Genomic DNA, 24,821 nt, shown 5'->3' with positions numbered 1-24,821 from the left:
AAAATGGGTTGTTATTCTTACAATATTTTTAATAGAAAAGCCACAGCTGAAAAAAAACTGTTTTATGGTGCCTCATATAGTCAGAGTGATTTACACTTCTAATAACTTTTGCATAATCGCTCATATCACACAAAGGATATGAAAGAGAAGTCATAGGCCTGTGGCTTCATCATTTATACCACCACAAAAAGAAATAAAAACATGTTATAAAATCATTTCCCTGTTCAAACTATGTGGCTGTCTTGCTTCTAATAAAGAAAGATGGAGTCATGCCAGCAAATTTGAGGAATGAGAAAGAATATAATCTTAATCAGCATCATAATTATAATGCTGTCTTGCTTTGTCTGAGTGGTTAGATACCCACCGGCCACCACACCATGCTCCGCCCTGCCAGAAAGAAGCCACCAACTGTAGATCGGTTGGTGCGGACCATGGCCTGCAGTGAATGAAGGGAACATTTTAGAAATGCCAATATGTGTGCGACCTATAGCAGTCTGTCTCTGGATATACCTTGTTAATGATTACATTTCATTTTATGCACATCGCAGCTGTACAGCATACTGCTCGACATAATTGCTGCTTGCAAATGATCATCCAGAGATGTAAATCCAACAGAAAAAAAAAAATGCACATTTGGGAACATGATCCTCTGGCATGCCGTAAAATGTCTGTGAAGCAAATGATTGAAAAGTGAAGTTTGAGTGCATTCCATTACATCTCAGTTTGTGCTTGTGGGGAAAGTGTTGCCATGGTAAATTGCAAATTTGTTCAAAAAAGTATGCTTTTGCTGGTGAAACGTGGTGTCAGCACATTTAGAGCTTAGTCTTTTGTGTACTGCCTAAACTGGAGGCCTTATTAGACTCCACAGTCAAATTTCACATTGGACATTTAACTCTATGAGAGCTGGTGTGCATATATTGGTAGGAATGAAGTAAAACCAACTATGACACACTGTGAAACTTGTGAGGAGTTAACTATTCACTGGGACGTTTTTTTTTTTTAAGGATTTACAGAATGGTAAAGTGAAAGATTGAGCAACTCACCCATACTCCAACAGCCAAGACGACCAAAAAATAAACCACGATAACGGATATATCTGCTGCATTATTGAGGGCCACTGATGTGCTGTTTCTCGCACTGCTCCTCACGTAGGAGAATCCAAAGTAATCGTGCGTCATTTTTGAGAGCGAGTGACCAGAAGACAGGAGTGCTGCTGAAGTCTCTCCTCTCTGAATAAATCACCTGCACAGACACTTATGTACCACTGGTCCAACACACAGGTGGAGGTGTGTTTATCATGTATGTGTGTGTGTGTGTGTGTGTGTGTGTGTGAGAGAGAGAGAGAGAGAGAGAGAGAGAGAGAGAGAGAGAGAGAGACGGGTAGGGGGTTGAGGTTGGGGTTGGGGTTATGAATTCCCAGATGTCATATGTAGTTAACAGATTATATGTGCCGGTAATCTTTGCTGTTTCATGGATGTGCATGTAAAAATAATATATAAAATGAGTAATCTTTTAGCAAATGATGTGGTAAATCATCAACCCACAAGCAAATACCTGGAGAAAGGAAGCTGTGTTCCTGTTCAACAAAGGACGGGATAAACAACATCTTCACTTGAGATCGGTTGAATCCAATAGAATTCAATTCAAGTTGAACTCTAAAAATAAAAATAATAATAATAATAAAAATGTCTACATATATTACAATAAAGAAAAATACTATCAAAGTCTACAGTGTGGAGATTAGGGCTAATTTTAATACAGTGCATAACAGTTTAATATTTGACTAGGATTACGTCCGCTGATAGGACATTTCATAAACACTCTGCTGCAGCTGATATCTTAAGTCGTCTTTTGTCCTGATGGTGAGAACTCTGTCAGTAGGTAAACGGGCATACCAGATAAGTGAAGTCTGTGATAACAGATCTACCTACCACTGCAGGGTAATCAATAACTCCAAGAGGAAGCCCAACACGATTTACGTGCAGTTATTAAGAAGGTTTGTCTTTGACTTAGGCCTTGAAAGAAACACTAAATCTCAATCTTATTGATAGAGACAGTATTGCTGAATCAAATCCATGGCCTTCACGTTTAATCAAATCACGTTTAATGAGGTCTGCCAAGAAGGAAATACTTTCATATTTAATGTAAAACAAACATGAGGCACTTATACCCCCTTCTCACCACACCCACACTCTCTTTGTCCCTAATACACTTGAGAGTGTAACTGTGTTAATTATTACTCTGAGTGCCCAGGTTTGAACGGGCAAGCAGTAAAGAACGTGCAAAGATGACAGTCATCCCTGTTTATCTCGTAGGCTCAGCCAAATCTGATTACCATGTCATGTAACTGATCTCATAAAAATGTCCAAATTAACAATATAACACTTTTCCAGAAAGGTGACTCACAATCCCCTCTCTCAACTTCAACTCATCTTTTCCTTGGAACAAACAGAAGCCAGGTCAGTCTTTATCCTTGCATAACCCATGTGATACTCTGAGGGACCAGCAAGCTGTTGTGGTGTATTCACTGTTGTTGTCATGTATGACCTTAACGTATTTGCTTGCACATCTTCAAGAATATTAAGCTGCTCCGCTCACCATCATGCTGTAAGCCTTATAGATAAAGTCATTTATAACTGTGGTGACTAAAAGATATATATATATATATAAAAGGAAATTAAAAAAAATAATAATAAAACAGTCCCTCGGCCTGTCTGTGTCAATTACAATAAATAACCACTAGGGGGCTCCACAGGACAATGAAATAGAGAGAGTGCACACAATGAGTGGATAACAAGGTCAAGTGTTTAAAGTAGATAGCGGGTAACTGTAACACCCTTTGATGCCAAATAATACACTGGTGTAAATTCAGCTTGAGCAGCTAAATGGAAAGTGGGAAAAATCTGAAAATCACATTAAAACATACAAATCAACACTTTTGGTTTATATTTTGGCAAGTTATTGCTTGTATGGGCACAGTTCTGAGTGTGAATCTACACCGATTCTACACAGCAACAACACATATTTAATCTTTTTTTTTTTTTTTTTTTAATACATGTGCACCTATATTCCACACACATCAGCCCAACAATAGCCTTACATATACATTTTAAGACTATGAAGAAAAGTAAATGAAGTATGCACATTGTGTGTAACTGAATGAATGAATGAATGAATGAACGATACTTTATTAATCCTTTGCAGGAAATTACATCGTCACGGCAGCTTCATCACTTCAACACATAAAATTGCACACTCATACTATACTAATTGGCCGCTTTAAGTCTAATGATAATAGAAAGATAGGGTTGATGAGTGGGTGAACAAATAAATAAATAAATATGTACATCATACAGGAAGCAGAGATTAAAATCTAGGGTTTTTGTGCAGTCTTATGGCAGCTGGAGTAAAAGACTTCCTGAAGCGCTCCGACTTGCATGCTGGTGCAATCAGTCTTTGACTGAAGATGCTGCTGTTAATTACCCACAGGGCATGGAGAGGGTGTGCAGAGTTGCTCAGTATAGCCTTGGACTTGGACAGTATACATATGTGCATTAATCCTTCAAAAATATCACAACAATAAATACATACATAAGAAACTGAGAGTATGTAAAAAGTATACCCATATATAAAACACATATATATATACAAAGATATTGCACTGTTGAATTGTTGTGAAGCTCCACATGGAATACATTATTGCCTAGTTAAATAGTTAAATGAAAAATTAAATAGTGTGAAGTTCAAGTTCAGGTTTATTTACAGTGCCATATCAGTGTTTACAGTCTCAAACAGCTTCACATGCTCACAAGTTTACAGCGCACAGGACGACACTCCCTTGTTTAATCCTCATTAAGAACCAGACAAGAAAAGGAGTTAGTAAAACAAGAAAGAACCAAGTGCATAAATTCATGAATGCATAACCGTCCCTTTTCCCTCCTGAAGGGAAATGTGGTTTAGTTCATGACATGTTATTCCTTTTCTGTGGGTATCGGGGCTCAACTTATCGAGTAATGGGATCTTCAGTTACACAATAATAAGTCTGAAAAATTAGGAGGAAAAGGCCCTTGTGACCACCCAAACAGAGATGTGTGCCACGCTGGGGGCAATCAGATAAGAGACCGGCCCTGACAACAGCAACCATGTTGGGAAAAAAAAAAAAAAAAATCCTTGGGCAAAGTGCTGCTCTCTTAAGAACATTTTTATTTATAATTCTCAGAATATTTCAATGTTAAGCTACCACTATGTAGCTATTATTATGTTTTGGAACTTGCAAAAGACATTTTTATTTTGCTGAACCTAAAGGCTTGACATGAAGCATATGTTTTTTTTTTTTTGTTTGTTTGTTTTTTCTATTTAGTATTTTTAATTGAAAAAGCAATAATGAACAATACACACGCCAACATGAGAACACTTCCTTTGATAACAAACTTATTTTTTTGTCATCACTGAACCAGAAATGTAGGAGGGAAAATATGTCTTGTGACAGAGGCCCCTGGGATTCGATAAGGATAAGAGGAAGAAAAAGAAGGAGAAGAAGACGAAGAAGAAGAAGAAGAAGAAGAAGAAGAAGAAGAAGAAGAAGACGAAGAAGAAGAAGAAGAAGAAGAAATTTTATTTATATAACCTCTTCATAAAACAGAGTTTACCAAGCGCTTTGACAAACACAGCAACAGCAGAAAGCCAAACAAGAGCAAGAAGAAATGAAAGAAAAATTAAATTATGGTTAAAACAGGAAAACAAAATCTGCAAAACACAGTAGAGAGAAAACAGAAGGATGCTGAGAGATAAAAAAAAAAAAGATGGCAAAAGAGATTAAAAAAGACAGTAGACAAGAAAAATAAAATAAATAAAAATATAAAAATAAATTTTAAAAAAATTATTAATTAATAAAGACAACTACAAGTGTAAATCCAATAATAAATAAATTAATAAAATAAAATAAAATAAAATTAAATTAAATTAAATTAAATAGGATGGCATGAAATAAAGGCAGGTCTCATTGGGCTTAGGCTCAGTGTTACACTCACCTAGCCTGGCTGTAAGTGCCAGCTCAAAACCCATTTGCAACAGTTTACCTAAACCAGTGGGATACGTGTTGCCTCTGGCCCAGGTCGCTCCTCATACAGTTGGCAGGCCTCACAAACGGCTGAATGCATATGCAAATAGCCAGAACTTGTTCCATGTACATACAACACATTCAAATTCATCTGCTGTTCTCCTGAGAATGAGTTAGGGATTTGATATGTATAAAACCAAACATATAACTGCGTAAATCAACACATCCATGACCATAAAAAATATGGATTTGTTTTCTCACTCTGTGTGCCAGTGCATGCAACAAAGCGAAGGCTAAACCTCCCTCGGTGTGAAAACTCTAAACGCCTTGTTGAACTTTATAAAAGGTTCGAGAAAGTGGATCCAGTTCCATTGTTGCATTAATTGGGCCTCCTGAGAGAAAAGGATCACATCATCATTCTGCTCTGACGCTTGAAATGAGCATTTTAAGTGCATGGACTATTGAGTAGTAGTGGAGAAGGAATCAGTTTTTTGTTTTTTTTTTAACTAAGGAACTATGCAGTGAGCCTTAATGGAAGGACTGGAGTTTTTGGCAACTGTCCCATGACGAGCCCACAGGGTGTCCCATGACGAGCCCACAGGGACATCAGGCATCTACCACTGTTGCTGCACGATGAGTACAGAGGACAGAGAAACTGAGTGCCGAGACCTAGAGAATGGGGTTCTTGCTGATCTCATTGGTTTCCTTTTGCAGAACCCCTTTAAAGGATTCAACATTTGTGGCCTCTTCAGTCTCAGACAGTGCCAGTCACCCTTCATCTTCAGGGAGAACATCTTGCTTTCCGGCTGGTCATCTCCACAGCTTTTAATGAGGTAATGTGTCCAGCGAGGAGAGGATGTCCTGGCACTCTGACTCCATCTCTTTCTCAGTGATCTCCCTGTGGGCTCACATCAGTTTCAGCTCCTCAGCGCCTGTGGTAAAGCCTGGAGAATCTCCTGGCACCTGGGGCTGAACAGTTAATCGAAGTAAATCACAATATGCCCAAGTGCAAATCACGGAAGCTGCAATTTCTTGATAAGGGTAAAATACATCACAACATACCAGTATAAGTGAAGGATTGCGGTGCTATAGAGATGCCGCGGCCTACAAATCACATTCTGATATAGGGAAGCATGCTTGTTTGGTACACACCAAAAATCACATCATCATCATTTAAATATATATATATTTTTTTTAAATGCAAAAATGATCATTCCCACTAAAATCTTGACTCTTACCACCATATATCAAGCAACATCTGTCACAAAATAATTGCTTTTTTTATACTGTGATGATCCTGTGAAGTATATTAAAGTTCCAGTGACTCAGATGCAAAATCTGCTTTTAAATATTTACTTTACATAATGTATATCAGCACATCATTATCTGAGTTCAAAGAGTTTATGTTTGAAGTTTAAATATTAGAGATTTTTGTTTGTTTGTTCCAATTACAATATTGTAATGCATGTCTTAGTGTGCTGCTGTGAGCAGCCTCCTTCACTGTTAAGCACTCCGGTTTTTAATCTTGTTTTTTTCAGTGTAGCTTCCTCTATTTCAGAGAATTTATTTTGGTTAAGATCTGCTTGAACATACTTAAATGATTCATTCACTCCCCGGGCCAATCACCAACAACTAAACAAACACTGTGTTGAAAACGCTGGAGCAGAGCAACACATCATTCCCCAAAGTTTCATCAAATTCCCATCAGTATCAGTGGCGTCTGAGATACTGCACATGACCTACAATTAAACAAACTTAGCACCACCCCAAGGCCCAGCTGTGAATTTCTGAGAAGATCAGAGCGAAGCAATGACATACATAATTCCCCATAGTTTTATTAAAACCCAATCAGCAGTGTGTGAAATACTGCATGTGATAGACAAAGAGAGAAGCCAGGTTTGAGCCTTAGTCCCTTTCCTTATTTCACTGTTACATTTCATTTTAAATAGGCCTTTACATTTAAATATAGAGTCAATAAACTATTTATAATTTGTCACATTGAACTGGTGACTACTTCGGGAAATATCTAGCACAAAATCTCCCCATATATTGTTATATTGTCTAATCAAACCATTCATTATTTGTCACATTGCTTTGACTGCCTTGCTCAACTCTTTTGTATATATACTGCTGCTGCTGGGATGCACATATAAAGTGGACACATTTTTTTCAACAAGATGTTACACACAGAAAAACTAATTTCAGTTCTTCAAATTTTTTTCCTAAGCGTGATTTTTTTTAAACGATTGTACCACTAGGAAAATATTTCACTGCATATAAGGGAGCATGTTATTATCCTGTCCTTGGCAGAGACCAAAAGCATCTTGATTTCTGTGAGTTTCTTTTGGCCTAAGGCACAGAACTACCTTGGTATCTAATATCATGTCCTCAAAAAACTTTCCAACCCACTAATATCTGCTAAATCTCTGGGAACAAATGTAAGCCTGATGACTTATGAGGTATTATTACTTGACCAGTGTGATAATTATTAGATGTACAGACTAACAAGATGTTCTTATTGCTTCAGTGTGATACATTATTACACACAGGTCACTCAGTGATCAGCTTAGAGGGAACACTGGCCCTGAATGCTCCCTTGATGGATGATAAACACCCAGGAATATTCTGATATTATCTCATTTTTTGGCACTGACCCACTTCTACATGATTTTATATTTAGGCTACTTTCCAATTCATGAGCATTAGAGGTTTGAATTTCAAACCGTCTTTCAAGCCAAATAAAAAGTGCAGTGGGCACCGGCTCCATGTCAAACAGTCTATGCATGCATGTTATGGTGAAACACTACACTCTAGAGACACAATTATGTGATTTTGGTGGTGGTACTGAGAACTATCACGTGCCTTGAGAAATACTGATATGACACAACAAGATTTTCCTCTGCAACATAAGAGCCAGTGCTACTTCCTATGGCAAACACCTGTAATTGATACTTTTTTTTATTTAGCATGTCAAGGAACTGAAAGCACCCTTTCTGAACCCTCATCTTTGAGACAGATAATGCCATTAGCCCACTGAGGATGGCTCTTTTATCAGATGAATGATGAAATTAATATGTATATAATCTTGATAGATAGATAGACAGAAATGGAAGGGAAAAGGAGGAGCCGTGAAAGTAAGGTTGCACCGTGTTTCGGCCAAAATGTAATTTGTAATTAAGCATACAAAGAATATATAGCCTCCCATACTTACTGAAATATGGGTTTTAAAGTTCAAAATCCGACTCTGCACAAACTGACCCCATAAAGGCAGCATCATATTTTCTGGATTTAAGCTTTAACTGTGGGACGGGGCACTGTTGTAAAACCAGCATGCCCCATAGGAGTGAAATGAACTCCATCACACTGAAATGGGCCAAGGATATCCAACTTAATGTGAGCGGTGTACAAAGCTCCCACCAAAACCCTGAACAAATGTGGCGTTAACATTGTTCGCCCACTTTCTGGCCTCGTCAAACTTCCATGGACTGGCACCAGCCACCCACCAAGGTGACAGCAGAGAGGATTATTTCATCCATGCAGACCCTCCTTCATCACTGCTGCTAGCTTCAGTCTCATGGTCTTGCTCGGCTCTACGCAGTGAATGAGCAGGACAGTCGGGGCCGCTCATCCCACCGTCGCTCCCTGCGGTCTGTGATGCTCTTTCTCTGCTGGATGTTGCTGTCTTGCATGATCCAAATCTTATCTGTGGATGAAAAATCTCCCCAAAAATACACAATAAAGGCTAAAATATTAAAGACATTTTCCACCCCAATATCTCCACAAAGCAGCTTGAATCCATCTGGATGGTGGCAGCATGCTCATTTCAAATTAAGGGAGATATCCCACTGATAAATGCATAACCAGAACGCATGTGGAGCATATCACTGATTCGTAGGTGACAAAACCAGCACTATTTTCTTACTCCTGATTTGAATGGCAGTGATAGTGATTGTTACATGTTTTCCTGCTGCACATGGTGTTTATGTAGCCATGACGGTGTGTGGTGAATTAATATGCTCAAAAGCAAATGAGAAACTGCTTAGAGTTTCACCCTTTAATGTAACACATGGAAAGAAAAAAAAAACGGTATTTAACAAATAAAAGACTCTCCTTCTGTTATCCTTGGTTGGATGAACACTTCAATGGACAATCTCCTTGTGATGATCTGCATTTTGGGGGTGACTGGGAGGGTTGGAATGGGTTGGGTGGGGCACTTTATTCACAATTATAATCATTTGAATGAAAAAGCAGCTACCTTATGCCTGTATACACTTTCATTTCAAATAAGTTAATAAAAATCTAAAAAACTAGGGAGGCCCTGTTAAAGTTGGGCCACCACTGCAGCTCAAATCATTCAAAGTGGACATTTTTTTTATTATTTCAGATCCCTTGCATGCTCCTTTGTGTCTTATGTTGCTTTACTGCCTTCGGTCTATTGATCTGATCACTTTTGTTAACAGCCCACTGATGTCTTTAGTTCAGTCTCTTCCCTGTACAACAGTAGAGCCCATCAGTAGTTGTTTAAATGCAACAGTTCCAAGTTTTATAGGAGCTTTCCAGTTTGGACTTTGGTAACTCTATATTTAACCAGTGTTTGTTTGGCTTGGCTCTGCCTTCAGTGTTGTGCACAAACACGTTAAAAGAGGGGTGCTTACTGAATGTGCTCACATTTATGAGCTCGGCTCTTTTTGCAACTAATGAAAGTGAACACAAGCGTGTTAACTCTCGACACTCTTGTGAGGACGCTCACGCGCTGTCTGAGGGGACCCAAGGCCAAGGCAAACAAAAGGCATTCTATTCTGAGTTAGCCATGGATCTCATCACCGATGCAGTCCTACCATTCCTCGTTGCCAACAACATGGATCAAGCAGACCCACATCTGATCGTTCTCCATTAAATATACAAAATAATCCCATCAGCAGCACCAGTGACAAGCAAAGTTTCAGCCATCTGAGGCTCATTAAGAGCTATTTGTGTTCATACATGGATTAAGTCAGACTAGTATCCAGCCTCTCTTTCCTGTGTGCTGAGCCCAGTATCAAGGCAAAGGATGTAATAGCCCTGCTGGTCCATGTCAGCATGTTTTATATTGCCTAGGTGAGACAAAATGCACATTTTTATGAAGCAGCAGTAACATGGCGTAGTATAAAGAGAGCGACACAGTCTGCATGAGGAGGCAGGTGGGCTGGTGGACGGGTCAAACAAACAGACTTCAAATCTAGTCCAAGCAAAAGCAAAGACTGACAAACCTAACACTGACAAAGACAGAGTGATTGGCAGAAACCGTGCTAAGTAAATTAGTCAGAGAGTAAAATTTATTTACATTTAAACACAACTCAAGCTGACCAAAGTGCTGTACAAAGGACATTAAACACATTGACAGTGACAATAAATAAACAACAGAGGACATACACAGAGTTATAGACATGACAAGAAATTAAAAAGTTAGTGGGCCACGAGTGCCAGAGAGTAGAAATGTGTCTTTAGCCTAGTTTTAGAGACAGTGATAAGTTGGATACCGTGTTCAATTATTTTGTTCAGTGGAGAATGAAAAACACAAATGGACTCCACTAAACTACAGCAAGCCGGGCAGAGACAACAACTGGTGAGTCAAATCCCCATAATTAGTCTTTATTAACTTAAATCTTTGGCATCTCGGCACCTGACTGTGCCTGTGACACTGTAGACTGTCCTGTTATATCAAACATTGTTCAAGCGGTAAAACATATACTCACATTGATTTTTCTTGGCTTTTAAAGGCCCCATGGCCTGGAAAATGCAATTTTTGTTGTTTTTAGGTAATAGGGAAGGTCCTGGGGCCACATAAATACTGTCCCATGCATTTCACCTATGATAAATGGAGAAGTGCACACAGCCCGTTTTTTGAAACTGTCCCTGTAAAACGAATGGATTGCACTTCCTGTAAGTATTGACGTCAGTGACTCCGCCCACAGCACCTGCGTCTCCTGGCAACCAGCTACCAAGCTAGCGAACTTAGCCAGTACCCCTCCGCTCCCAGGGCAACAACTTCACAACATATTTACAACATATTTAACAAAAATAACTTACCATTCTGAAACATCTTGTAATAAACGGATTTGAGGTGGTTCGGTTTCTCCTGCCGTCTGTGGTTCGGCAGCGTACGGTCGTATAACATCACACTCAGGGTCCCAGTTTCACGGGTCCTGCAGGGTTTTATAGTCCAAATTTCCTTGTCTATTGGGCTCATTTCAGCGCCGACTGTTTTATCAACCCGACACAATACAATGCCAGCTTCGTCTGTGGTTCGGGATCGTATCGGAGTCGGGCTCAAATACGTACGGTTGTACACCACAATCTTACATAAGATGATAACTCGCTTTCGACAAGTTTTCAAATAGTTACCAGAGCCCGTCTACGACAAGCCTTGCCACTCTCCATTAACCCCCGTTGTATCGAACTTGGTTGCAGTTCCACCGTAATTCCACTGGGGGTGATCGCGGGCGAGTGCAGAATGAATGGGGCTCTATGGAGCTAAACGGCTAAATTTGTCTCTTACTCCTGTTTATGGTTGAAAAATCGCAAATACTGTTGTAGTTTCTGAAAGTTCAATATGGATTATAGGTTAAAAGTGAAACTAGCGAGAACCTATATCCTTTCAGTTTCCTACAGTTTGGGCTGTTGTTGGCCATAACACGCTAGCATTTGCTAATGAATGCTGATTGGTCAGTGACGGACTTGCGGCAGGTTTACGACCAGGGATCCCACTTGATGTCACCTGAAGACCAAGAGAAACGGGAAACACCACTCTTAAGGAGGCCTTTTCCATCAAAGTTGATATTTGTGTGTACAGAGAATGTCTAATATAGCACAGGCGGGCTCTCTCGAGTGTCTCCGTCTGCTCTCCGGAGACGGGCTCTGGAAATCGCCGTAAAGCAGCACCTCTCAATGTGTGACGTCATCACACTTTTTGAACGGCTTTTTAAAACAGATAGGTGAACTTAAAAAATCCAATATTCAGCTGAGTGTATTTTTTTAGCTCCCCCTTTTGAAAACAGTATTCAAATTACTTGACAAAAAATTATTTCCAGAGAAAAGTGGATTTTTAGGGGTGTATCCCCATAGACTCCCATTCATTCTGCACTCGCCCGCGAGCGCCCTCACATGGACAGAGACGTGTTTCCGAGACCCGGAAGTTAGACGAGAGTGCCACTTCTCCCCATATTAGAGATTCTCTGTAGTTACTGTAACTCTCAATATGGCAGCGCGCTATTGTTTACGTCCCAGAATGCATTGCGCAGTGATGTCGGTTGATTGGCACGACCATATGTCACTCAGAAAACAGTCAGCCAATCAGTGGAGAGGGGCTGATTCTCTCTTCTGATTGGCTAAATGAACCGTGCTGCCAGAGCTCCGGGATGACATCATGCTAGGGATATCAACAGTCAAAATAAAACCCTGAAAAAGTGTACAGCATGGGGCCTTTGAGAGTAATCTCTGTCTGTGGTTCTGTAGTGGCATAAAGTCATTCATTTAGTGGGAAGTGGGCAGTGGCAAAGTCTGCTCTATTTTTCATAGCTTCTATTACATGTATTACATCTGCAAAGAGAGTGAAAGAGCAATGTTAGCATGCTTGCTGATGTGGTGGGAATGAATCTGTGAAAATGAGATGTGTGTGCTGCCTCTTGTAGTTTGGATTAGTTTGTCCTGTTTGAGCCACTGTAGAAACACGGCAACGCAACATGGCAGCCCACATAAAACCAGAAGCCGTTCCTATGTATAGCAAAAAGACTTTATGACAACACTACAATTCTTCATTTCTGTGTTTTTTTATATACCAATAAAAAGCATGTTGATGAATATTATATCTCATGTCTGTCTTCTGTCTAAATCATGCACGTGGTATCTCCAAGTGTCATATGATCACTGATCTGACATTGATGTGACACTGATGCCATTCTCACACTAAAATGAATGTTAGCGTCAATCAGGAATTAGATCTGGGTAAACTATGATGGTCAGTTAGGAACATAAACCATTTTTGGCCATTGCCACTCATGTAATCTGACAAAAATAGGGCTGGCATAATTTTACATGACCAAGGCCCCGATGTATAACCGTTGTGTACACACAAAATCAGCCTGAACACAGCATAGAGTATACATTGCGTACACAGAATGCTCTGTGTACTCAATATTAAATGTGAAATCCATTGATAGTAATAATCCATGTCATAAGGATGCCTACAACAACAGTGCATTTGTTTATTCATTACAAAAATGTTTGCCTAAATGCTTATGGTTCCTCAGAGCTTCAACATTATGTCGTGAATAAGTCTCAATTGAGTGAATCATAGTTTTTTAGCAGAGCTTCACTAATTGAATTGAACTGTGACAAATTCAAGGCTGCTGAGCAGTTATGTTGGTATGACACAGAGCTATCAGAGGGCTGGGACTTTTGGAGGATCAGGCAAACTGAATCAGAGTGGAGCAGGTGACCGCCAAGATGTCCAGGCTCATGAGTGGCTCACTGGTTGATTTTTCCTGCTCAGAGAAACTCTCTTGGATCTGTGTGCTGAACCGATTTCCTGTTGTTCTGCACTACAACATACCAAGACCAAGCTCTGTCATGGACCGGGACATGAGCCGGTGCAAAACTGTCCTCAACAACGTGCAGTTTAGCAGTGAAACTAAGTAAAATAACTTTGACTGCAGGGCAGCTTAGAGACATTTCTAACATGAAGCAACACAGTGACAGAGCAGGTTATGATGGCTGTTTTGTCTAATCTCTTCTCTTGCTTAGGGAAGACAGGTGTACGGGGACAATGATAATATCAGCTAGTATTTACTTCTTATATTTTTTTAGCAGTAAAATAGCCATTGGTAACCACCAATAAAACAACAGCTTTTAATTTTATAATACATATTTTGAGCAGCAGATGGGGTTGTTTATTTAACAATGAAAGCTTTCATAGGACAGCAGCTCTTGGTGAGTGACCTACAGATGTAGTGAGTTGTAAACCGAGGGCATGGACAGAGAAAGACTAGAAATAAATAAATATGACAAACTAACTCCTACAGTGTAGACAAAATGGCCTGCACAGAGTATGCTATGCAGACAGTACTAGCTTAATTTTATTTTACCACTGCATGCAACAGATGATAAAATCCAAAAAGCTAAGAAACCACTTCAAAGGGATTCAAAGCAACAGCTCCTTTTGTCAAGTCAGTGAAAAAAAATGCCTGCATCAGTGCATGGTAATGAGCTAAACTTCCACATTTACTGATAAATATAATTTTGACCATGTGAATTAGTAAAATTTTGACTGTAAAATTATATTCCAGCATTGTGGTAGTTAGCTGGACTGATGACAGACAAAATGACAAGGCTGATTCTTTTCTCTGGCCCATCCATGCACAACTTTATTCTCTGCTGTGCACAAACTACCCCACCATGTAGTTTACACACAAAACTCACATGCAGTGCATCAGCCTCTCTCTCTTGCCCTGTAAAACAGTTCCTATTATTTCCCAAATCGACTTATTTGACATCCAGTCAATTACCCCTTGGGATATCTGGATGATTTTTCACAACCTCTGAAAAAAAATCAATAGGGATGAGGAGGCGGTTAACTATTTATTTACTGGACACACTATAATAATATGTAGTTGGAATAAAGAGTGAGGGACAGAGTGGACAGAAATGAGGGGACATGTCCCCCTTGCATGGACTCTAACAAGTAGGCTTTTCTTCAGGTGGTAAAAACACCTTTTAGCAATATCTTATTAGTAAAATCCCACTAGTTGCTGCCTGTTCCTTATTGGTTATCTTTTACATTGATTTATTGTTCCAATACTAATCATTTTTAGCAGAGATGCTTGCAATTTCTGCTACCCTCCTCCATGCAGCATTTCTCTTGTCCGTCTATGTGAGGGGAAATATGGGTCAAATGATTTGTTCTGTCCTGAAACAGCAATGATTATTTTATCTTCCAACATCTCCTGGAAACCCAGGGAGTGACGTGAAGGAATTCAACCGGTTTGGACACGCCACACGTCATGTTTGTCCAATCAAATTATCTGATTGCTCGACAAACAACGCACCTATTTGCATAAAGTTAAAGCCAGCTTTTATCTTCCACAATCTTCAAACACTCCGGAGAAGCTGAGTACTGCAGCCCAATAAAATCTGAGTATGAGACAAACCCAGGAGCTGTCGCGATGCAGTGTGTCATGGAAATGTGTTGTCTATGGAAACAATGTTGAGGCGAGAGATTGCAATGTGCATGGCTAGTCTGAAATTCCAAACCATACCGACCATCCCAAACCATGCTGACAAAACCGGTGAATCAAGACGTTGTTAGACACAAACAATGTTTTGCTGGGGCTTCCAATATCTGGGTAACCCCCGTTAAGAAAAGGGGAAAGGGAAGCTGCACACTGATAGCTCACTTACAACTCTCATTCTCCTGTTGTCCGCCCAGTGAGCCAGCACTTCACCAGTTCAGGTGTTTGCTCCTCTTTTCATCATACTCTCCAGTAACTAGTTAAGTTTGAAAATGGAGCCACTCTGGCCACTCTGGACACAGCTGTACCAGGAGATACCAAATTTTGGCCTCGTCTCTGAAGAAATCCACCCTCATGTTGCCCCAGCAATTGTACAGCTTTTTGGGTATAAGCCTTTCTCAAGTGGAGAGGGAAAGCAAATGGGGCTAGTCACATCTAGCCCCATTTGGGTTTGCTTGACCCGACCACACAAATTAGTAATTATTTAGTTTCACGGCCTGTAGGCTATGCTCTCACCTTTGCACTGGCTCATGATCTAATATTAAGTTGATTGCTACTCTAGCCTAAAGCTGGGTGTGCTTTTCTAATGCTTACTTAAAAGGGAACTAAATAGGCCACACTACTGCTGCTATTGCCACTGCTGCTGTGTCATTTGAAGTTCCCTTCCGGGGGATCAGTAAAGGTAAATCCAATCTAAACTAAACTATTGACATCTCTTGACATTTCAGTCTCCAGCGAAATATTTCCCATGTCGTCTATGTCCATGATGTCATCTTGTGCAAGTGCCCTCATGGTTAGGGTTAGGGTTCATTGTTAATTGCTAATGTTAATTGTTAAGATCCAGATCTGGACACTGGACTCTCTGATTGGCCAGTTAAGGCTCTCTGAAAAATAAACCACTGTCAAGACTGTTGTCAAGCTGCGACCTCATTATCATGCCTGTTCATTTCAATGTAATAATGAAGGCCTTGATGCTGTATGTTACAGACTAATGTTAGCACATTGGCTACATATACTGAAAGAAATCAGTTCAGCAGCTGACCTGCAACCCACAGAGTCAAAAAGACGTTACAACTGTTATCCTCCATTAACTAAATTACTGGTCTTGAACCACTGCAGGCAGGAACAAGATACTTTCCTCCTGTCACATCTGCATCTGCAGCCTCTGATACACCCTCCACTTCCAACTCTGCTGCTCCCCGACTAGTTGCTGCTCCCTCAGTGGCTCTCTCTCTCTCCCTGTGTGTGTGTGTGTGTGTGTCTGTGTGTGTGATTGTCTGAGTGGAGACAGGTGTGTTGGAGTCAGAGCAGGACGTCACCAGCTGCTTCATGTCCTTCACATACCCTACCATTTCCTCACCGCCAGATCGTAGTCTCTGTCACAGTCAGTAAACTACTCTTCCAGCCAAATCTCGTTTGCATTATTGCATTCTGTTCTTGCCAACTCCCGAAACCTGATCCTTGTTTGTTCTCCCAGCAGTCCTGCCTGCTCTGACTCTGAACCTCATCTCCTACTCCGTGTCTTGCCTCATCTGCCTGATTCCCCTGGAGCCCGGTCAGATAAACCCCACTCCCTGGATTTTCCAGACTCAGCCCTGGACCTGTTCCGCCTTGCATCAACTCACTGGACCTCACCTGGCTGCACTAAACCATCCTCCCTGCTTTACAATTTTTACTTACTTTACTTTTCAATCAGCACTGTCGCCTCAACAGGTGAAAGCCTCTCCTAGCTGGCTGCCTGCAAAAAAAGTAAAGTGTCTTTGCTTTTGTTATTGATATTGGTCAGAAGGCAGCTCTAAAAGCTGGGTAATAAGCAGGATAATCCACAGCGAGAGGATCTTCAAAAAATAATGACCCCTGCGGAGGTCATTAGTCTTTGGTTCTTTGCCTCTGTTAGTCATTATTTTTCAATGGCAGACAAACTCATTGTGGATTATCCCCTTACATACTGGTGTCCAAACTCATGCATTTATTCTAAGGGGGAGAACAACATCATTTTGAATTTACTGCACGTTGGACCCCAATTTGCCATTTCTTCAATTTTTCAGTCATGAATCAAAAATGTCAAAATTATATAAAACAACTAAGAGTTTCAATTTCCCATTCATCTGGGACGCGAAAAATTTATATTTTACGTTGTGGCATCCCGTTTTCTGATCCAACTAATTTCTGGTTAGAAAATTGAACTGATAAGCTTTGCGTGACCACTGAGCACGTTTTTGCACTCACTTTAGTAGATATCATTAGAAACACTTTGAGTGCTTGCAGTTTACAAGATTGCCTCTCGGTTGCTTCTATAACACTAGCTACACAAACACAAAAGAATATTCAGAATAGTCCCTATGTTATTATAACAGAATATTGCCCATTTGCTATGCTCCATTGCAGTTAAAACTTTTACAGCGTCTTCTTTAAAAGTATAATCTGGACCATTCCATACAGATAGATTAGTATTAATTGAACAAATAGTTTGAATATTATTCTATTAAATATTGAATCATTTAATTTATTCAGTCATTTTGTTTCATTCTTTTAAACTTATTTTTAATAATTTAGCTCACGCTCATTCAGAGGTAACAGTGAGTGCAGCAGTTGGATGATGTCCAACTAAATCACAAAAATTTCAGTTTCTAATGGTATTTGAAAAATGTGAAAAAAAGAAATGAAAGTCACCAGTTTGTAATTTTAGACGTCCGATGGGTCAAGGAAAGGTTTCTTGAGGAGAGGAGTGATGCCAGCTGACTTAAAGGCAGATGGTACGCAGGCAGATATCAGGGAGGGGTTGAAGATGGCAGCCAGGAAGGAGAGCAGATCAGCAGCGATGGTCTGGAGGAGTAAGAGGAGGGTGGGGTCAAGAGTGCAGAAGTTAAGTCTGCCCGTGGGGAAAACGTTTTAGGATTTCATCTCAGCAGGGCTGAGAGAGATATTAAGCCGGAGTCCGTGAGATCTGAAGAGGAGGCAGTGAATATCAGTGGGAGGGCCAGAGGGTAGCTGGGAGGATGGGCCTCAGCTGTCGTCACTCTTTGTGGAGCACAGCAGAATATAGCTAAATTTCTGGGGGGTATGAGGGGGGGTTAGACGCGGAGGAGCAGGTTTTACATTGGTAAAAGGTTTATTTAGCAGCACGCTCATGGAATTATCTGCCATCTGCTCAAAGCCTTGTGCATGACTTGCGAGGCAGCGGACAGCCAAGGAGCAGGTGGGGACAGACTGGCAGGCTCAGAGCAGAGTGGGCAGAGAAGGTCAAGAGGCCGCAGGAGGGCAGGTAGAGATGTGGAGGTTGTGGAGTCACGGAAGGAAAAAACAAAGGAGTCAGCGGGAGGAAGTGGAAAGAGGACAAAAGGAGGACAAGAAGGAAGGAGGGAAGTGATGATGTGAGGTGAGCCCAGCTTAGACATCGTGTTAATGATGATAAAATGAGATGAAAATAGTTTGAATTAAAAGGAGTAACACAGGCTAGTCGTCCCATATTTGTGCTGTTTAGTGTTAAGGAAGATTGTTGTCAGTTGTTTGCATTTATAAGAAATTAGCTGCTTACATGTTTAGAAAAATTACTGATTTAAAAATGTGTGCTTTTCTACTCTGAATACACTAGGACATTTGTTAGTACAAGATTCATTGTGTTAAATTGTTCATCACTGTATCTTAATTAGCCATCTTGGATATTTTATGGGAATTATGCACTAATTAATTTGGTTTATTTTGCTCACAGAAAAAAAAAAATACTGTTGCAGTGAGTATTTTTTATGTAATTTCTTAAATTTCTTGTCATTGCCATGTTGATATATAACTGCATCGCCTGTAAATCCCATTTATATAAGTGTTCTAGGTGGTCTTAAAGATAACAGATGTTTAACACTGGATAGCAGAAAGGAGGCTGGAAAGCTTCTTAGCTTCTGATGTCAAAGGTTGTAGGTTGGGGTTTTTAGACTTTCCATAATTAATAGCCACATAGAATAAAGTCTTTCTAACCTATTTTGGTGTGCCTTAGTTCTGTCTGTCCTTATTAGACAATGCATGTCTTAAATCTCTCTTCATCCTCCTGATGACACCTCATCAGGAGGATGAGGTTGAATTGGCACCAACTTGTATTACTAAGCATTTTACTGTTATTGTTCTACAGACAAAACTCTTCTGACACATCCAAAATCTAAGACCGAAATATAAAAGGTGACATTTGCAATCTCAGCCCTTGAAATTTTGGAGCAACTTACCTGAGAGAACGCTATCAGCAAACTCAGAGCCACATCCTGTAAGCACAGCAGCACATGCAGCTCTCGCAAAATCTGCTGTTGGTTTACTGACACTGCATCACTTTTTATAATATCAAATGAGCAAGTTCTCTTCATTACATTGTGTATCATGTGCATATTATGTTACACTATTATATCATGGGACTGTTGGTCCATTCATTTATGTGTTGATTTATTTATTCTGTTGATTGATTTGGGCTCTTTGTCAAAGCAAAGTGGTTGCAAGCAAAATTGTGGGATCACACCTTTTAGTTTCAATTCCCACCCGAGACACCTTCCTCTTTACTTTTATCCTCTACCTCTCCCCGCTAATGTGTCTTTTCACCTGGGTCATGGGAATTATTATTCAGTGCCTCTTTACGCTGCATGAGATGCAGGCTTAGGGAAGTCATGTAGAGTACACATGTTGAGCTGTCTGCAGCTAGATGATTTCTATTCTTTGAACAACCTTGTGTGACTTTCAGCTGATATTCACTTTAATTTTCTATACTAAACATCTATTTATCTATCTATCTATCTAGATAGATAAATAAATAGATTGATGTTTATTTAAATAGGCTCATTACTGATGTTTGCAAGGTGTGACAGAGGTAATACATTTTGGTTTTTGGTTCCCTTCTGTTGCAGCAATTTTAATTTCACTGAATCACAATATGGATTGAACCTTAGGAGAAACTGGTGAATACTAGCAAATTAACCTGCGTCAACTGTGCTCAATCTGTGCTCTCTGCTCCGCATGAGCATGAAATAAAGTATCAATATCTGGATTAATTTCTCATAACTTTGCCTTGACTAAGAAGATAACACTAATCCCAGTGGTTTAATTTTGAAACTTATCCACAAAATGAACCTCCAGTCTCCCGGTCTACCATGTCAACACCAGCACTTTTGCACCACCTTGTGGCAAAACAGTGAGCAGAACTCTCTTGCCTCTGCTGATTACTTTGATGATAGGGACACAAAATCTTCTCGAGGATACTGCCTGAATGGAATAAATGAATTTAAAATGCTGAGTGTCTTTATACCTCCACAGATTACTGTAACAGCTGTCCTCCCATTCAGTCACTTGGTAAATTATTTTTGTTATTGTTTGTAGCGACTCCCACCGCATGACAGTCACAAGGCATGATTTCCGCAGAGCTCCCCCTCCTCAGAAGTGGATTTTATTTGTCCATCTCTTAAACAAATTCCCACTGTTGCTTATACTAAATCCACAAAGGATTACTCCCATGACCAATCCGTGTTTTTTCTGCTCAATGATGTAAAAAAAGCTAAACATGTGAAACTGCAGGGGTAACACATCAAGGCTGTTAATTCATCAGCTACACAGTAGTAAACTGTTTTAGGACCCCTCACCCAGAGGCCTCTCTGTAGCTCTGTGAGATTGATGAACTCCAAGCCCATGAACGTCTACAGAGATGTATAAATGGAGATACAAGGTTTCCACCCAACATCGAGGAAATAATCGTATATTTTTTATTTGTGGGTTGCTCAACATTTTGGCGTAAATCTGTGGATGCACCAGCTTGACATTTAAGCCGAGGATACACAGTGCAACTTCCATGCAATCACTTGCATGTGGTAAATAAAACTTTTCACTGTTGCTATGTCACCGAGCCCGAATGGTACATTTCACATGATGATGCAATGACAGTTCATGATTTCCATTGGAAGGAACTCCAAAACAGCTCTGTTGCATGGCACCAAACTGCATGAAAAAGTTTCACGTGTAACTTCGGCCGCAGGTGTCATAGGCACTTCCGGAGCATAACAATCAATGAGGACGTAGTTTTGTCCTTCCTGCTCTAAATGTTTTCCCCCTCTTGCTAAAACCACAATACACTACTGTTAGGGCCTTCAGAAACTGTCTGTGGTGCGGGGCTGCAATGTTGAAGCCAAACCTACACCCTTGCATTAGGGTTGGCCAAAACCCCAACACCAATAACAAAAATGTGTTTGCATGTTAAGTTCGAACCTCTACATTTTAAACACTGCAAATATAAAAAACAAGCAGACAAATCTTATATTAGGTGTAGATGCAACATGTGAATGAATACACATAACCCCGCCAGCAGACATGTCGAGTCAACTGGTGTGTTCACACTAATTAGAGTGGAATCCGCATGGCACTCTCGACTGTTTTGTTACCCCATCACACATAGGCCAAGTTCATTCAGGAGTAATTTAATTGCATACTTTATGTGCTTATTATTTTTGCCTCAGTGACCGCATTGTATGGCCGAGAGCTCTTTTGACACAATATGATGATGTCGGACATGGAGGGTAGAGGTGATGATTTTGGAGCGTCCTGTTCCACTCCCAGGTGCAAAGCATGTGATGCAGCGTGGTGTAATTATGAGAGAACAACAGAGACCAGTGGCAGGAAGGGCTGCATCTTCTCGGCTAAAGATTCATCACAGACGGACTGAACACGGCCGCCCCAAGCACACAAGAGCTGGAACCTAAAGCGCTTCGGACACAGCAGCTCGACCGCCAGCCAAAAACACATTTACTACACAATGAAAAATTTGCATAAGTTGTTTTATTTATGGTTATTGTCCTTTTTTTTTAAATATTTTTTTCTAAACTGTTTGTTTTTTGTTGAAGTGGACATCCTGTAAAGTCAAGCCTTAAGCCCTTAGCTGAGTTGTTTGCACATTACCCTCCTAACTGAAAAGTAAGGTTTGGAGGAGGAGTCGAGTGGGGTTTTCCTCCTTCTCTCTCTCTCGCTCTCTCTCTCTCTCTCTCGCTCTCTCGCTCTCTCTTTCTCTCACTAACAATATCCCAACTCAACTTTTATTTATCATTTGTTTTGACAAAGAGTGTACCTTACAGTATATTTACACATCATACCGACTGACTGTATAACAATTTCCACTTAGATAATGCAAGGAAGATGTAACTGAAAGGTTTGCTTCTTCTCGTTTGTATTTCTTTTTTTTTTTCTTTTTTTTTCTTTTTTTTTTGCAATCTTCAACTTGTTTTGCTTTAGTTCTCCCTTGGCCAACTTTATTTTTCTCATGCTTTGTTTGTAATGAGCACGTCGCTGTCATCATCATATCATCATCATTATCGCCATCATCATCGTCATCATCAACATCATCAGCATCATAACATCATTATTACCATTGTTATATTGATAAAACTCTTTTCAATAAATTCCTCTCTTACAACATCTGTACAATCGTACACAGTGTTTGACTTTTATATATATTTTTGGGAATATATTACTTAAATCAAAGAAAAGAGAAACATAATCCCAAAGAAAATATATTAATATCCCAAAGTAACAAAATCATGCATGTTTTAATGTATTCATCAATAAAAACCCAAAAATGTAACATAATGGAGGGGTCTGTTTTTATTTACACTGATCTTGGCACTGTTTATGTTGTCTCTTTTGCTGGAAACTGGAATGATTATAAAGAATACTATTGACTTTACAGAGTGTAACACTCTCCTGGTATTTTAAGTCAGAGACCTGCGATAAACGGCAGGTTTTGAGAGACATAATCATTTTAAAAACACAAAGAGAAAAAAGACAAAACAAAGAAGGGGGGAAAATAGAGAGTCAATTAGGGGGAGAAACAGTGTAAAAAAAGAAAAAGACTTTCTCTTGAGGTTTAGACTGTGGCAGTTTTCTCTTTTAGGCAGAAACCCTGTGACATCATGTCTATTGACAATTCTCTTAGAACTATGGGCTCTCCCTACTTCTCATCAGGTGGATTATTTTTCTTTTCTTTTTTAATTTTTTTTTATTACCAATGTTAGGGTGAAAATCCGAAAGAGACTACTGATTTTGTCAAAATTCTCCTTGTAAAGCAGCATTAATCGACTCAGGCAAATAAAACAACCAAAGGAGACAAAAGTAACCAAAAACCACCAGTACGGACCTACTACTCAGTCTCAGGTTTGGCAGGCAGGTAGGGGTAGCTGTCTAAAATTTCCAGTGTTGCCATGTCAAACAAGTGCTTGACTGTTGATCCAAAGTTCTTGTGTGAGAGCAAACATAAGGATGTGTGTGCATGTGTTTGGGTGTCTCTGCATACTCATATTCAGTGCAAACACATTGGGTAAAAATCCCATCTTGACCATTAACCATCAACTGTGTAGCTTCAGGTGAAACAGTTGAATCTACTGTATAAGTCCGTCCCTGACCGTGTCCCCACCCTCACTTCCTCTGCAGTTCTCTGTTGCACCTCTTCAAACAGATAAACTGTCAGGCAGACTGACATGCCTTTGCCTTTTGTTCACCCAGCCTGATGGCGGGCCGACTGCTGCCACGCAGCCCGCTGTCCCTCCCTCCCACCCCACCCTGTGTCAGGTCCTAGCACAGCCCAATGTACTTGAGATTGTTCTGGATGATCACGTCCGTGACAGCGTCGAACACAAACTGGATGTTGCTGGTGTCGGTGGCACAGGTGAAGTGCGAGTAGATCTCCTTGGTCTCCTTGTTGCGGTTGAGGTCCTCGAACTGCCGCTGCACGTAGACAGCCGCCTCCTCATAGGTGTTCTGACCTTTGTAATCGGCGAAGCACACCGTCAGAGGAATGCGTTTGATCTTCTCAGCCAACAGGTCCTTCTTGTTGAGGAAGAGGATGAGCGATGTGTTGGTGAACCAGTTGTTGTTGCAGATGGAGTCGAACAGGCGCAAGCTCTCTGCCATGCGGCTCTGTGTGGGGGGAAAAAAAACAGACAGGGTCAAATAATGAGAAAATGGTTTATTCAGAGAAGAAACCACAGGTATTTACTTAGCAGCTCTTAAAAAAATGTATTTACTTTGATCCAAGCACTAACAACCCTATTTATCATCTACAATGAGATCGCATTCTCACAAGGCAGATCATGTGATTTTGATTTTAGGACCAAAAATGAGACCATGTAAGGTGAAGGCAAGATGAAGACAGATAAGAGGAGGTCTAAAGTCGTACAGCACACGTCACAGATATCCACTTGACTAGCCAAAGGTATGGCTTCTCTGTTATGTCAACATGGACTCTAGACTCCGGGAAAAGACCTGCGGCTGAACTCTCATTCCCCTCTGAAATTACATGAAATTACATTTCTTATTCCTCCAAGAATAGAAGCAGAAGACATTTCAGTCGCTGTACCTGTTCGAATTAAGTGAAAACATGTGACATTCTTAAATTCAAATAGTGTGCTGTAATAATTTTTTATTACTGTAGACCCAGCAGTGTTGTGAAGAATAACTCTACTTTCAATATGGTAAAGAATAACTGTATC

At 40.2% G+C, this 24,821-nt stretch overlaps 1 protein-coding gene across 2 annotated transcripts in view; it reads right to left on the bottom strand.

Annotated features, from left to right (window-relative positions):
• Window positions 1-21,054: 21,054 nt before the first annotated feature.
• The window catches only part of gnaz (guanine nucleotide binding protein (G protein), alpha z polypeptide), a 43,568-nt gene continuing 39,801 nt past the window's right edge, over window positions 21,055-24,821 (bottom strand). For both annotated transcript variants that reach the window (XM_030065557.1, XM_030065558.1), the window contains exon 3: window positions 21,055-24,249. In XM_030065557.1, the coding sequence (XP_029921417.1) occupies window positions 23,905-24,249 (345 nt within the window). In that variant the 3' untranslated portion in view covers window positions 21,055-23,904. The remainder of the gene's footprint in view (window positions 24,250-24,821) is intronic.

Source organism: Myripristis murdjan, chromosome 12 (genome assembly GCF_902150065.1).
Source record: "Myripristis murdjan chromosome 12, fMyrMur1.1, whole genome shotgun sequence".
In the NCBI taxonomy this organism is placed as follows: domain Eukaryota; kingdom Metazoa; phylum Chordata; class Actinopteri; order Holocentriformes; family Holocentridae; genus Myripristis; species Myripristis murdjan.
Note: the sequence above shows the minus strand (reverse complement) of the source record. Positions and strands in the feature narration are given on the sequence as shown.